General features: G+C 36.4%; 1 protein-coding gene across 2 annotated transcripts; it reads left to right on the forward strand.

Moving 5' to 3' along the window:
* The first annotated feature begins 1,567 nt into the window (after positions 1-1,567).
* LOC110459568 lies at positions 1,568-15,793 on the forward strand. Of its 2 annotated transcripts, none has more exons than XM_021511937.1 (11): positions 1,568-1,946; positions 5,634-5,969; positions 6,683-6,964; positions 7,259-7,585; positions 10,021-10,299; positions 11,970-12,092; positions 12,352-12,367; positions 13,220-13,236; positions 13,947-14,186; positions 14,620-14,715; positions 15,582-15,793. In XM_021511937.1, the coding sequence occupies exons 1-11, from the start codon at positions 1,883-1,885 to the stop codon at positions 15,659-15,661; spliced, it is 1,860 nt and encodes a 619-aa protein (XP_021367612.1). In that variant the 5' UTR covers positions 1,568-1,882; the 3' UTR covers positions 15,662-15,793. The 2 variants fall into 2 exon arrangements, with proteins under 2 accessions (XP_021367612.1, XP_021367683.1); XM_021512008.1 differs by having other exon boundaries at positions 15,585-15,793.
* The last annotated feature ends 724 nt before the right edge of the window (positions 15,794-16,517 follow it).

A 16,517-nucleotide genomic window follows, 5' to 3' on the forward strand; every position in this document is an offset into this window, starting at 1 on the left:
GAAAACAAAAAACGAAGGCTTACAATCATTTTTATACATTTAAGCAAGCAATGTGCACATAATTGAACAAATAAAAGGGTGGTATTTACATGACGTCTTTGCAAAGATTCTAAAATGCAGACGTGAAGAGGGGAGTTTTGATGTCCCTCTTGAACTTGGCCAGGGTATTTGACTTTCTAATTGCAGATGGTAAGCTATTTCACAACGTATATAATCAGACATCTATCTCTTAAAATGTCGCGGCCAGAGGAACTCGGGCTATGTACCAGACATATATCTGTCCAAATGTCTAAGTCTGGTGTCAGGGCCAGAGGAAACTCGGACTACTGGTGACCAGACACTGTTTATTATGGTCATTTTCGGGTATATACAAGTTATGCTGATCCTGAGGCCATGTTCAAGGAGAAAAACCTACACGTTGCAAAGTTGTTTTGATGGGTATCAATTAGAAAAAAAATAAAATGATGCAATTACGCGAAATTGTCGGACTTAAAATTCAATAACGGAGGTACAACTTTATAGTCTATCGTACTATAACCCTGTCTCGACTTGGAAGTTCAGCAACCTTATTTTGGCCAGGTTTTGGTGGTGAAGGAAAACCCGAATGCTCGCAGAAAAAAACCAGGACCTGCGGCCAGTACCTCGACACTGCCCAACGTAGGCCTCGATCCTGCAACCCAGTGATGCGGTATTAGCAACGTCGAGCGTGGTCAGTAATTGGATGAGTAACCGCTCGCACGTTACACATATAACAAAATGAACTTGAGTAAACTAAAAGCTATATAATGCATCCGTAAATATCATCCATCTGTGAGTATGAATACAGAAATATCGTTGTTGAGTTTGAACAGAAGTGATATATTATAGGCACTTTACCACTCTGAAGCCTGTAAATAGATTATGTGCCCTTGTACATGCATGTATTTGGTGGCTGATGAACTATACCTCGAGTTAGTGTTGATTGTATACAGATGTAACAGGAATATCAAAGCACTTAACACATACGTATGAGTTTTCATAAAAATATTGATATCGAATCGTTATGGTATACTGTAATAATAGGATCACATACTATAGAACTAAACAAATGGGATGGGTTTAACTTGGTTGGAAGATTATGAAAAAATATAGCCGAAAGAATCAACCATATAAAAACAAAAAAACAAAAAAAACAAATCAACCCAACCTTACCACCACCAAATAAAACGAAATAAAACAAAATGCCGAATGAAAAGAGACCAAAGTAAACCGAGGGGCTGATTTTGCAGCCTTGCGCCTCAAAAAAAAAGAAAATATTTCCGAAGACGATCACGATTGTATTCGTAATGAGATGAGGTGGGGATTTATCAGTACTGTAGGGTTTTATATTTGCAAGTGTTTAACGTCAAATATATATACATAAAACATATTTTTATCTCAAGGAAACACAAAGTCCGTTCAAAAGTACAGTGACAAGAAAGTAATGATTTAAATGAAACATTGAGCGATCCTTCTTGAGAAACAGGATGTTGATAATAACATTTAAGAGGCACTTGTGTACATGCTGTTTAGTGATATTTTTGTTATTGCTGAATGACCTATGATATATTTACTCGTTCTCAACTCCAGGTATCGCCGCATCGCGGATGTTAACTTCATTTTCCAAACTTATTTACGTATGGTCAGTTAAACAAAAGTAACAGACTGGAATTTGCATAAGCCTTGATTGTCTCCAACATCATCTAATGTTGGTGACGTCACACAGTTTCGGAAAATTAGCGCACCTCCGCTATATTGTATTGTTGTCAACGTCATAGAATGTTTTCATGTTCTGTAAGGTGATGAGGTGATAGGAACAAACATAACTGAGGATGAAAATATTGTTTTGTGTTCATGCTTGCTCATGATTATCCATAGGATGGAGGTGATTTTGTTTGTTGCCACGATTCTGCCTTGTCTGTGTATGGGTAAGCGTGTTTTTTTTTATCAAGTGTGATCAATTGAAATGAATAGAGCACGCATGTCTCCCTCTGAATTTGTAGTTGCCATTGAGTGCTGCTACAACTGACAATATTTTAACGAATGTATCTACAATGTATTCGTATTTATATAAGTAATATTATCAGTCATGCCTAGGACAAGTATATGACGTGACATACTTACGCACCGGAATCACAATGGCGGCTTTTTACATTTCAAGTTTGAGTGAAAACTGTCGTTTTACGCGAATATATGCCACAAATCTTGATTATGTGATAAAAGGGAGCTTACACTTGTTTTCATTTCATATGAAATGAATGAAACTAGTTTAATATTTTTCAATTCAATAAAATGAAAAATTCGAGACGAGAAATGGAAACTCATCTAAGATCCTACACATTTAAGCATTTATTTGCATTCAGTTTTGTTTCAATATGAATGCCAAGTTGCCATCTGGAAAAATGCAAATTCTATCAAGCGCGCGAGTGCTTCATGTTGGATTTGCTTTTGTCAAGTCGGCATACATGGTGCAGTTCAATACTTTTATGACAAATGTTCGAAGTCTGTTTATCTGATTGAAAATTCAATCACATTTATTTTTTATTCAGCATTAAGTTCAAATAATGGATTCATCGTATACTGTATATGTTTGTTGAATAAACAGAACAGCCATCTGTCCAGGGAGGGTCGGTGGTATTTAACGTGATAATTATGATGTAACAATAATGGTGGCGTCAACAATCGGCTCACCACATTTATAGCCTGTATGAATGCCACCTGAATGTGGAAGGGTTATATAGTGGCAATGTCATACGTTGGTAAATTTATAAAACTGTGGTACCTATAACAACAGGAGATATATATGGGAAATCAACTTTGAACACTTAAACGAAATATTGCATACACTTATGGCGATATCTTAACAACTTTTTGAGATATCTGTGTTAATTTAGGTAATATTTTATAAACAATAATCGCATTGTATAAATATAAATATTAGGAATCTCTTCATTACGTCCTAGCGATCTCGAACTCCAAATGTAACGTTAATCGCCAGTAATTCGGCACCCCAAAAATATACCAATTCCTAAATGTGAAAAAAAATCAAAATAGTTTAGATAACGTAAGTGCAGGCAAATTCGTCACATTAGTAAGGGTTTCAGTTAATAATTTGTCCAAATACACACGTATCAAAATGCCAATGAGCACCAGTACAGAAGAAGATTTGACTGAAATGCCTATAAATAAATATTGCTGTAAACACGCCTGAATGACGTCACGCAGCAACATGTTTGACGTCATCAGACCTTCCGTGGATTTGCTTAAAGGTGCAGGCAGATCAGTTTCCTCAAGTGACCGAAAATTAAAAATCACAACTAAGAAAAGCCATTTATTTCAATGTTTAACATTGTTTCACGAACACATTTGGAGCTGTTCGTATCAGTACGATTGGTGTAACATAAATATACAAAATGTTATATTTGAACACTTACAGTACTTGCAAATAAGTGAAATGTTTAAATGTGGCGAAACTGCCTGCACCTTTAAGCAAATCCACGGAATGTCTGATGACGTTACACATTGCTGCGTGACGTCATTCAGGCGTGTTTACAACAATGTTTATTTATAGGCATTTCAGTAACTTTCAGGGAGCTTTAGACGACCGTTGAAAGCCTTAGCATCTCAGCCGGTCCCAGCCATCTTACTCAAACAGTTGTTTGAGTAAGTTGGCTGGGACCGGCTGATATGAGATCAATTTTCATGCATCGCGATAAAAAGATCAGTTCTTAACAAATATAAACTTCCTAATCGGTGCACAAACATATTTTTTCATCGGATGCGGATGGGAGGGTCTTGCTAGGGCTTTCAACGGTCGTCTAAAGCACCCTCCCCCCCCCTGACTTTTGGACAATTTGTCACATACATGTAGTATCTCCGATCGCTTTGCACATCAACGGGAAACACATCTGACAAATTCATTGTTGGGCTAGACTGCCCCAGGTGTTGTAAATGTACTTGTTTTTCATGTTAAAATCAGATTTGGTAACTGTCGGTCTCTTAAAGTAATCATCAGCGATTGCACAGCAGTACACGTACTCGTACTTTCAGGCCGACAACAAATTCTTTTCAAATATCAATCTAGAAAATTTCTAGATGGTATTCAAATAAAGTGTTGTAAGATGGCTGAATCTCAAATCTTTCCGAGAGTCATTTCCATAAGCATTGGATCATCAGTATACATGGTATGTACCAAAGTACACTTGTAGAAAAAACAATTTACTGGCATTGACGACTCATTCGACAATGAAACTGCAATAAGCATTGAGATATGGGTATTTTCAATTTCTATGTGATGTATTTATACTAAATCACAACCAACAGGCCTCAGATTATTGAGTTTAGTTGACGAGATGTCCGTTGAATTACAAGATATTTTCGAACTGTTTTGATTAATAAAATAACTTTCCCCTTCTTTTACCTCTTCTTGTCAAAATCTTTGAAGGCTTCAACTGTGTTGAAGACTAGGGTGACGTTATTTACGTCACATTTTATGTATTATCACGTCATATGGCATTTTCGTCACAGGCTGGCAAATTTGGGTACATGGCGAATTTGTCTGCAATAATGTTACATTTCGATATTTTTAACGAATCGATGTCAACATCAATTTTAAAATGGTGATCTCGCTTTAAAGCACAATTTGGTTTGAAGAACTTCATGTCGAAAATATATTACCAGTTGTAACAATGAAATGGTAATTAGGTACTGGTTACTGGAAAACGTTCGCCCAGTCAAATATTCGCCCCTCCTCCATTAAATCTATATTTACCCCGTGCTAATTTCGCCATTCACATGATACTACCATATACGGTATGCTGTTAACTTATATTCGCTGTCATGGTTAATTCGCCCTCATTGCAGAGGGTGAAAAGGGCGAAAACTTAACTGCAGCGAAAACTTCCCGCTATGCAGTATCTCATTTTTGATTGTTCCTTACTTGCCGACATGTCATAGGTTATTTTATATAATATATGATCTACAATTCTTGTAGCATAAGGAAATTTGAGCTGATCAAATTCGTCAATTAATTATATGAACATGCGCATTGGACTATTTAAAACTGGTGATAAGCATTTGAGGCACTTTTAATCAATCATCAAATTGTAGATCTGTAGCATGCATTTTGTGCAAGATGAATACAAAACTGGTTAGTAAGTAAGCTTGTTTTAATTTTATATGGTAGACAATTCCAAATCAGCATATCTGCCTTTGGTCTTAGTATTGAAAAATCGTGACCGATTGTTGATTGAAGTCCATGTATATTGATATATTGTACCACAAATGCCTTCTGTAAGCCTAATTACTGATTAACATGCGACGCTTAATAAGGTACAGGAGGGAGCAGCGTCCGTCCCAGATCTTTATTATCTTTTGTAAACTAAATAAATGGGTCGTAACCCATGGAGTATCGAGGATGAACATTGAAGGATCGTTACCAGTTGTTGATTGAAATCTATGCATGTCAATGTAATGCATCACTAATGCCTTCCGTAGGCCTACATACTGATTAACATGGGACGTATTATAAGCCCGCCCCTGATCTTTATGATCTTTTGTAAACTAAATAAATAGGGTAGCACGTTTGTTTTATATTGTGTATTGTATTATAACAGGTCATTCAGACACACGTGTGCGGTTGACGACGACACATCCTGTCGCAGAGGGAGGATCACTTATTTTGTCGTGTTCGTTGACCAATGACACCTCTACGCACGCCGCGTTTTATTTCAAGAATAGGACAGCCATCGGAACAGTACGGCGTGCGGGAAACAGTTGTCAGAATGGTACTACAGGTCAGGCGTGTTACAGGCGGTGTAGCTGTACCCGAGACGGTTCATCCTTCTCCATGAATATATCTAATGTGAATAGATCTTGGAACAAGGCACGTGTCTACTGTCATACCGGCCACCTAAGTGTTGCTAGTAACACTACAGAGATAACTGTAACATGTAAGCTTACTTGTCATTTATATTTAATATCTAATGGGGTTGTTTATATAAGACTAAGAGATACTAATTTGAGTTTAACAGGGGTGAATGGAATTACCAACCGGACGTTTCCTCAGAACAACCTGCCTGAGTAGTTGCATGCTAAGTGTTCCATTGTCTGGTCGGTTATCTGGCATGGACGATGTGGCCTCTGATTTAAAGTAAAACAACAATATTATATAACAATTATTAAACAATGTCTTTCAACATGTATCAAACAACTTTTCTTGGCCAGGATATTAGCGGGCAGAGGGGCTTAAGTGGGAGAAACCCTAACTGATTGACACGTGTGTGGGTAGAGCCAAAGTGATGCCAGCGGTGTTTTTCTATGTCTCGTGCTCGTCTTCTTCTTCTCTCTCTTCTTTTTGTTCCTAATCTCCTTATTATGTTTCTGAAAATTGTGCAGAACGCATTTCCGATTGAAACACATAGAAACTACGGGCTCAAGTAATGCCGAGACACTTGCAGATTTAAACTTGGTATACTTTAAAGTTACACCGTTGGATAACCTACTATTTATATAGTTTGTACTGTTTATGCCATTGTACTTATCTATAAATATATTTCGCTCTCAAAAACAAGTTGACACTTGCGAATGAATGGAGTAATTTTGTAGGACTTTGTTACGGTCCCCGTTACGTTTGCCCCTGTATGACTAAGACATTTCTGTTCAGATGGACCTGAAGTGGATCTTGTTTTCGCCAACACTACAGAAAATACAACAAACTTTCATCTGAATTGTAAAGCTAGTGGTGAACCTGACCAGTACACATACAGGTGGAAACACACGTTCGGATCTACAGTGATTAGGGACACATTTGACAACGTGACGAGTTCAGGGTCTGTTAGTACACTGACCATTCCCAAAGTGACCTATCAGGACATGGGGACGTATGAATGCAAAGCGAACAACGGAAATAGGGAAGGAAATGACCGGGGATTTCTGTCAGTGCAGGGTAATACTGTTAATTGTATTCTGAGGAGTTCCTTTTAACTCAAAGTGTTTCCCATTAACAACCAATATAATTCAATTGTTTTCCCCTAAACAAATCACAACTGTACTGCTAATATGTAAGCATACGTTAAAATTTTGAAACAGAAGCTTTTGTTTAAGTTGCTAAACAAGATACGGATACGTACACGAATTAAACATGATTTTCTCCAATTACTCGCTGACCATTTATTTTTTATTTTTTTTATTATCAATAAAGTTTATTAAAAAAATATACGTGTGTGTTTATACAACTTAGGCAGACCACGAGCAATCGAAGCACAACAGAGATATGTAACAGAGAAGGACATCTCCCGTGACATTAACATAACCTTTGTCAGCTTTCCTAAACCAGTCAACACGACCATCTTACGATTAGACTCCGCTCTACCTCCTCACAGTGAACTTTCTGTCAATGTCTCGTCTGTTCCGGTGACAATGTCGTTCTACAACAAGAATGTTTCTGTTGATGGTTACAGGGTAGAGTTACACTTCAGCAAGTTTGAGACAAAACACCAAGGCCGTTATATGCTGTATGTTTTGAATACGTATACTTACCATTACAACTTTGATATAGCTATATCCGGTGAGTACTGTAGTTTTGTGATACTACTGTAAAAGTAAATATTTTGATGGTGTGGATATGTTTGCTACTTTGACGTTAAAAACAAAGCAAAACATTTCCACACCACAGTCCGTTAAAAGGGTCATAACGTGAACATTTCCACACCACACTCCGTTAAAAGGGTCATAACGTGAACATTTCCGCACCACAGTCCGTACAAGGGGTCATAACGTGAACATTTCCATACCATATTCCGTACAAGGGGTCATAACGTGAACATGTTTACACCACAGTCCATACAAGGGGGCATAACGTGAACATTTCTACACCACAGTCTGTACGAGGGGTCATAACGTGAACATTTCCATACCATATTCCGTACAAGGGGTTATAACGTGAACATTTCTACACCACGGTCCGTACAAGGGGTCATAACGTGAGCATGTTTACACCACAGTCCGTACAAAGGGTCATAACGTGAACATTTCCGCACCACAGTCCGTACAAGGGGTCATACCGTGAACATTTCTACACCACAGTCCGTACAATGGGTCATAACGTGAACATTTCTACACCACGGTCCGTACAAGGGGTTATAACGTGAACATTTCTACACCACAGTCCGTACAAGGCGTCATGACGTGAACATGTCCACACCACAGTCCGTACAAGGGGACATAACGAGACTATTTCCACACCACAGTCCGTTCAAGGGGTCATAACGTGAACATTTCCATACCATAGTCCGTACAAGGGGTTATAACGTGAACATGTTTACACCACAGTCCATACAAGGGGTCATAACGTGAACATTTTTACACCACAGTCCGTACAAGGGGGCATAACGTGAACATGTTTACACCACAGTCCATACAAGGGGTCATAACGTGAACATTTCTACCCCACAGTCTGTTCAAGGGGTCATAACGTGAACATTTCAAAAACACAATCCGTACAAGGGGTCATACCGTGAACATTTCTACACCACAGTCCGTACAAGGAGTCATTACGTGAACATGTCCACACCACAGTCCGTACAAGGGGACATAACGAGACTATTTCCACACCACAGTCCGTTCAAGGGGTCATAACGTGAACATTTCTACACCACAGTCCGTACAATGGGTCATAACGTGAACATTTCTACACCACGGTCCGTACAAGGGGTTATAACGTGAACATTTCTACACCACAGTCTGTACGAGGGGTCATAACGTGAACATTTCCATACCATATTCCGTACAAGGGGTTATAACGTGAACATTTCTACACCACAGTCCGTACAATGGGTCATAACGTGAACATTTCTACACGACAGTCTGTACAAGGGGTCATAACGTGAACATGGTTACACCACAGTCCGTACAAGGGGTCATACCGTGAACATTTCTACACCACAGTCCGTACAATGGGTCATAACGTGAACATTTCTACACCACAGTCCGTACAAGGTGTCATTACGTGAACATGTCCACACCACAGTCCGTACAAGGGGACATAACGAGAATATTTCCACACCACAGTCCGTACAAGGGGTCATAACGTGAACATGTTTACACCACAGTCCGTACAAGGGGTCATAACGTGAACATTTCCACACCACGGTTCGTTAAAAGGGTCATAACGTGAACATGTTTACACCACGGTCCGTACAAGGGAACATAACGTGAACATTTCCTCACCACGGTCCGTTTAAAGGGTCAAAACGTGAACATGTCCACACAATAGTCCGAACAAGAGGTTATAATATGAACATTTCCACACCACAGTCCGTACAAGTGGTCCTAACGTGAATATTTCTACACCAAAATCCGTACAAGGGGTCATTACGTGAACATTTTTACACCACAGTCCGTACAAGAAGTTATAACGAGAACATTTCCACACCACGTTCCGTACAAGGGGTCATTATGAGAACATTTCCACACCACAGTCCGTTAAAATGGTCATAACGTGAAATATGTTTACACCACAGTCCGTACAAGGTGTCATTACGTGAATATTTCCACACCACAGTCCGTACAAGGGGTCATAACGTGAACATTTCCACACCACAGTCCGTACAAAGGGTCATAACGTGAACATTTCTACACCACGGTCCGTACAAAGGGTCATAACGTGAACATTTCCACACCACGTTCCGTTAAAATGGTCATTACGTGAACATTTCCACACCACGGTCCGTTAAAAGGGTGATAATTTGAACATTTCCACACCACGGTCCGTTAAAAGGATCATAATTTGAACATTTCCACTCACAAAATGCAGTGTATTCCATTTTTACAGCGAGGTTTTATCACAAACTTAAAACTGCAACAACATTTCATACACGTTTCAATGAAGCAAAAATTTAGCTGCAAATAATGTCATGGTAAAAGGAATGTGGCGCCATGTAATTGGTATCTTTAATGTTTATTTGAAAACTGTATTCTGCACTAGATTGTTTTGTACTGCAGACAAGCCAGACTCCCCTACATATCTGATAATAGCGCAAATCACGGACAGCAGCGCCATCATATCGTGGACTCCAATGGACGACAACGGGAATAGTCAAACGTTTACAGTAATTTGCCGAAACAGCGGGGGAATACAGACTAATGTCACCCTTAACCATAGCGTTTCTTCCTACACCATTAGAAATCTTGACATCTCAACAAAATATCACGTTACCCTTTATGCAAGCAACGTCAAAGGAACCAGTGTTCACGTTACCAGCTCATTTAAGACGAAATCAGGTAAAATTTACACATATAATAATAAGGCTTCTTTATTTGAAATTAATGTTACCGAATAATGTATCACATAGGATGTTCCAGTTGGCTATAACGGATCAGCTTGTGTTTTGGTGGTTTAAATGAATACAATTGCTGGGAGCTTGACGTGTGTAAAAATTTGCAGGCGAGACAAAATGAGGGTGCGAAGTTGATTTTATTTTTATAAATATGATGTTATTTTTAATTTTTAAACTGTACTTCGGGCATAGCCACTTGTCTTACTATGGGTTAATGGCAACAGAGAATTACGACAAACGATAATTGTAGATAGTCGAACACTTTAAATGCTAACAAGTTAAGTACTTGTATTGATGCGAGGCATCATATTGAAACAATAATAAAGGCGGGTTCGATCCTTATTGGAATCTAACAATAGCCCTCGCTTAGGGTTTCGTTCAAAATTTTGCAATACGTCAATTAATTTTGCAATATACCAATTGACTTTGCAATATACCTATTGACTTTGGAATATACCAATTGACTTTGCAATATACCCATTGATTTTGCTATATACCAATATATTTTATAATATACCTATTGATTTTGCAATAAACTATACCAATTGGTTTTGCAATAAAACAATCAATTTTACAATAAGATTTTGCAATATACTATTGATTTTGCTATATACCAATATATTTTACAATATACCTATTGAATTTGCAATATATGAATTGATTTTGCAATATACCAATTGATTTTGCAATATATCAATTGATTTTGCAATATACATATTGATCTTGAAATATACTAATAGATTTTGTAATATACTATCCTATTTGATTTTTCAATAAACCAATTGATTTTGCAATATATCAATTGATGTTTGCAATATACCAATTGATTTAGCAATATACCAATATTTTGCAATATACTTTAACAATTTAATTTGAAATGTACCAATCTATTTTGTCAATATACATATTGAATTTGCAATATACCAATCGAATTTGCATTAAACATTTTTTTTAATATACCAATTGATTTTGCAATATACCAATTGATTTTGCAATATACCAATTGATGTTTGATACCAAATGATTTTGCAATATACCAATTGATTTTGCAATATACCAATGGATTTTGCAATATACCAATTGATGTTTGATACCAAATGATTTTGCAATATACCAATTGATGTTTCCAATATACCAATTTGTGTTTCCAATATACTTTTCCAATTGATTTTGCGATATATCAATTGATGTTTGCAATATACCAATTGATTTAGCAATATACCAATATTTTGCAATATACTTTAACAATTGAATTTGAAATGTACCAATCTATTTTGTCAATATACAGATTGAATTTGCAATATACCAATCAAATTTGCATTAAACATTTTTTTTAATATACCAATTGATTTTGCAATATACCAATTGATGTTTGATACCAATTGATTTTGCAATATACCAATTGATTTTGTAATATACCAAGTGATGTTTGATACCAAATGAGTTTACAATATACCAAATAATTTTGCAAGATACCAATTGACTTTGCAATATACCAATTGATGTTTGATACCAAATGATTTTGCAATATACCAATTGATGTTTCCAATATACCAATTTGTGTTTCCAATATACTTTTCCAATTGATTTTGCAATATACCAATTGATTTGTAGAAAATACGACAACTGGAAACGCTGCCATCATTGGTGGAGCTGTAGGTACAGTGGCTGGAGTAATCCTGATTATAGGTTTAGTGGCGGTCCTCAGGCGTCGCAGGCGACATCAACCTGGACCAGGTACGTACGCGTTCTATCGAGGTCATTTGGTATAGATATACAGCCATCTTCACAATTATTCTCAAATGAACGGGATTTGTCTAAGTATTTCTGATACATTCGACAAGGTTTCTTCGATAAAACAATTAAGTACTTCATATTCGTTTTTAAAGTTGGGTTATCCAGGTTTAATAAAACATTCGAGAGAGTGTGTTGATATATATGAGGTTCTATTGTAGCAAGAATCATAGGGTTACATGATTTCTTTGATTTGTTTCAGAAGCCACAGAAGAGGAGTAAGTATATACCTTTTGGTATAAACTATCAGTTTTTAAAGTGATAGGAAACAGCTATTTATAACAACAGAAGTTGAATAATGTTGTGCGCTGCCAACAATATTGTGAACTTTCGAGGGAAAACATATATCAACATATATAGGTATTATATATTAACTTATTATAACAAATGTCTAATACCAATAATCGATTGTGCGAGGGAAATAGTATTGGTCGACAGGGTGATATGATTGCAATCAAGATCAATCGCCTTTGATTTGCATTATCTTATCTAGTACATGTATATGTATGAGATAGGATATATTTAATAAAGTTATCTAGTACATGTATATATATGTATGAGGTAGGATAGATTTAATCAAATTATCTAGTACATGTATATGTATGAGGTAGGATAGATTAAATCAAGTTATCTAGTACATGTATATGTATGAGGTAGGATACATTTAATCAAGTTCAGTGTTTGGATGGTGATGCAAAACTGAACAAATTTATACCTTTTACTAAGACATTCGGTTTTTATTGTAATAGTTATAATTCATTAAACTTAGATAAAGTGGTAATTAATCATTTTCCCTATCCTCTATGGGAAAAATAAATACATAAAAGTGTTGTCATGGACGCATTGCTACCTTGTCAACATTTACACTAAAAGAAGTAGGATTTAATAGTTGAACAGAGTGATACATTTATGTCTAAATTGAGCATTTAATTCTACAACTGGGGAAAACTGTGCCATGACTATCCATGAGAATCAGGCCAATTATACCCTTTCAATGAGCTTTTGGTAAATTGTGGTAAAGGTCACTTATTTTTTGAAGACATCCAAGTTGCTATTTTGGCTTATTTCAGACCTGATGATGACAATGGTGAGTGCAGTAATCTTTAACTACTTCTATTGCTTTTTAGTTCTCTTTAAAAAAATACCAGCATTTCACGTACAACTAAATTATTTCATGGACCCGTCAAAACACTCGAGTTAATTATTCATCAGTATTTGTTGCTGTTAGTTCTGAATGGCACAGTTAACTAACTGATGGCTTGTCTTATGTATGTTGTCATTTGTTCACTTATTATTGAAGTTTTGTAGTTTATTGCAAATATTCGGTCCAAATTAATACATGTATATCTGTATGAATCAATCTACAGGAAAAAGATGCCCGTAAGCTACACTACAAATAGTGTTAACAATGTTCAGTACCGTCCCTACACGATTCACTCTCATTTCTTAGCGGGTTTTTTCCATAGTTCCCAGGTCAAGTAAATACTGCTGTAACTATTTACTTTCAACCAGTGCAGTACTATCCTCTCTAGCAATCTCATTTGATCAAACGTGATCAACATAAATGTATGAGAAGAACCAAAGTTCAAGGTCATCGTAACAAGTTTTATAATTTATAGAAACCACAACAGCATGACACTTATTTGCATTTGAGCAGGACAGTCATGGCAAAAAGTCTTACATGAAGTACTCTGTGATAATTTTATCAGATATATGACATTAACGTGATAAAAGATGAAGTATCAATGCGGTTCGTTATTATGCACAACATTTATTTCATTTCATATGTTTTTACAGATGGAATGAAACTTAATGTGTTATATGAATCTGCTGGTCCAAATTACCTACAACAACCCGGTCCGAGTACCGGAAGTCAATCTGGAGATGTGTATGCTGTTGTACAGAAGCCGCCGAAGTCAAGGGCAAATGTCACAGAAACACATGGTAATGCAGAGGTACACAACTACCAGGGAGGCGTTCCTGAATTAGCTATGTATGCGCAGGTACAGAAGACAGAGAAGGGAAAGGTCGAGAAAGGTAAGCAAGAGTTCCGTAACAAGTTGAAAGCACATTGTACTAGAAACTGAGATGACACTTTACTGCACAATACTGACAGATATACATTACCATCATAATCAGCGGATCCTTCAGGCTAAATCCCAGAATGTTACACTGCTGGATTATCGATATCCACGAGCAGATCTTACAGACAAAGGACATATCTTGTAAAAAGTAATTTACATTTCCTCTGTGATGAGCTGATTGCAAGTCAGCAAGAGTAAAAGCTTTTACAATATACTCAATTTGGATATAGTTTGATTACTTTGATTTCAATTTTATTTAAATTCATTTGAACTATCCAGATTTGCCTTACGTCCGTCTTGCAACTAACGGCAGTATTCCAAATAAATGGTTTTACTCATCATGTTCAATAACAACATACATTATCACTACAATTGTCTTAATTTAGATGCGGAAGACGTAAAAATCCCAAAGCAAGAGGTCCCAGAATCATCTGTATATTCTGAGGTGAAGAAAACCAGGAAAGCAAAGCTGGCTAAGGAAGGTAATTGACACAGGTCAATGTTTTGCAGGAGTGTATCTGTTAACTGGGAAATACAGCTTAGGGTCTAGCATCGGATAGTTGACTGACCTGTAGTAATCACATTGTTTTTTCTTCTGTCTGTCCGTCCGTTCACACTTTTGTTTCCAGCGATTATCTTAGAATCCAACAAAATTATTCTTTTTTAACATTGACAGAGTGACACACTGTGAATATGTGGGATTTGAAAAGGTTTTAGTGTCAAGCCCAAAAAACTGTTATTAAAAATAGACAATGGGAATTTACGGCAAAGCACATAGCAGGAACCTTGCTGACATGTCAACGTTCTAGTCAGTCATCGGAAATATACAGAATTAATGGAAACATAGATTTGTGATCGTGAAATTCCTTTTGTAATTGGAATTATCGAATTATTAAGTCGATGTTTACGTTGCAATTCATATTTTTCATTCGAAATCAACGATCATTAATATTTTATTATGGAAAGATAAGAACGAATTTCATTATTCTCACGTTTTTAAAGAGATGTTTTAAAAATAAAAATAAAAAAAATAAAACGAACAAAGCAATATCATTTTAATGATATGGACAAAAGCCATGAAGAGAGTAAGAAAATTTAATCGATAGCCTCCGATTGCACCCTATTTCTTCATCTGTAAAGGTTGATTCTGAAAAAGTGTGTACTTTGGTATTCAGTGATTTGTTTTCTGTTATTCCAAGAACATTTGCTTTTAAGTTGATTTAGATTTAAATTTGTGTTCTTCTCTACAAATTGTAGTAGCATTTACGAACAGCGTTATCTTTTTATGTATTATAAAACGGTTGTAAATCGTTCCGATGTATGATCACTGGATTTGTTTTTTCCACAGAAGGAGTGGCTAAGGAGGACATCGAAGTAGCTGATGCTACTGGAAGACAGAATAAAGGACAACACGAGGATCTCTCTTAAAACGGAAAACTCCAATGGTTCTGCACACATAACAGGTTATATAAGACACATATTAAATAGAGGTTCCCCAACGAGTGATGGATGGTTATCATGTTTATCTAACTCGAGTTAGTTAATTTTCAAATTGTATAAAGACACGAGGTTTACCGAGTATCTTTTACATTTGAAAATTAATTAACGAGTTAGATAAACATGATTATCATCCATCACGATCTTTGGGGCCTATTTCTTCCACAACGTTCATTTCTCTTGGGAATACCTTATTCCTGTTGATGATCGGGGAAACAGTGCCATGAACTATGACGTCACATAACAGATGACGTCGCAAATCATTGCTACTTGATGTTATAAATAGAAGATTGATCAATGGAATCACGTTCAGGGTGTTACCCACTAGTGGGCAACTAAAAATGTTTACCAACTCCTAGCAGGATTATCCAATGAGTCAGGAGTGAGGAAACCTATAGTGGTTGTGGGAGAAAATAAACTCCTACACTAATCAATTGAATTGAAGAAATTCATCTAGGCTTACAGGTGATCAAAAATATATATATATATATGGTATGCATTACCTTAATTAGGTGCATACATTGTATAACAATATAGAAATTCATTTGTTTTGCTTCTTCATTTTCAACAAGATATTTACACAAGTATTCTGATCTTGTTTGGTAAATTCTTACTTACTTTATTTCAACTTCCTTATAGATCACATTATGCGATTTGAGATTACCTCTTTATATCTTGCCATAATTTATTTATGCATTGTATTTCAGTACAAGTTCACAAGATATGTTTCTTTTATTATGGCTTGTTTTGTATATAAACGAATACTGGATTTTGGGACAGAGTGTAT

This window comes from Mizuhopecten yessoensis, unplaced genomic scaffold (genome assembly GCF_002113885.1).
Source record: "Mizuhopecten yessoensis strain PY_sf001 unplaced genomic scaffold, ASM211388v2 scaffold197, whole genome shotgun sequence".
In the NCBI taxonomy this organism is placed as follows: Eukaryota; Metazoa; Mollusca; class Bivalvia; order Pectinida; family Pectinidae; genus Mizuhopecten; species Mizuhopecten yessoensis.

Coding starts and splice junctions, on each gene's coding strand:
- LOC110459568 (XM_021511937.1), top strand. CDS start 1,883: ATGATTATCCATAGGATGGAGGTGATTTTGTTTGTTGCCACGATTCTG. Junction 6,965..7,258: donor GGGATTTCTGTCAGTGCAGG/GTAATACTGTTA, acceptor TATACAACTTAG/GCAGACCACGAGCAATCGAA. Junction 7,586..10,020: donor CTTTGATATAGCTATATCCG/GTGAGTACTGTA, acceptor TTTGTACTGCAG/ACAAGCCAGACTCCCCTACA.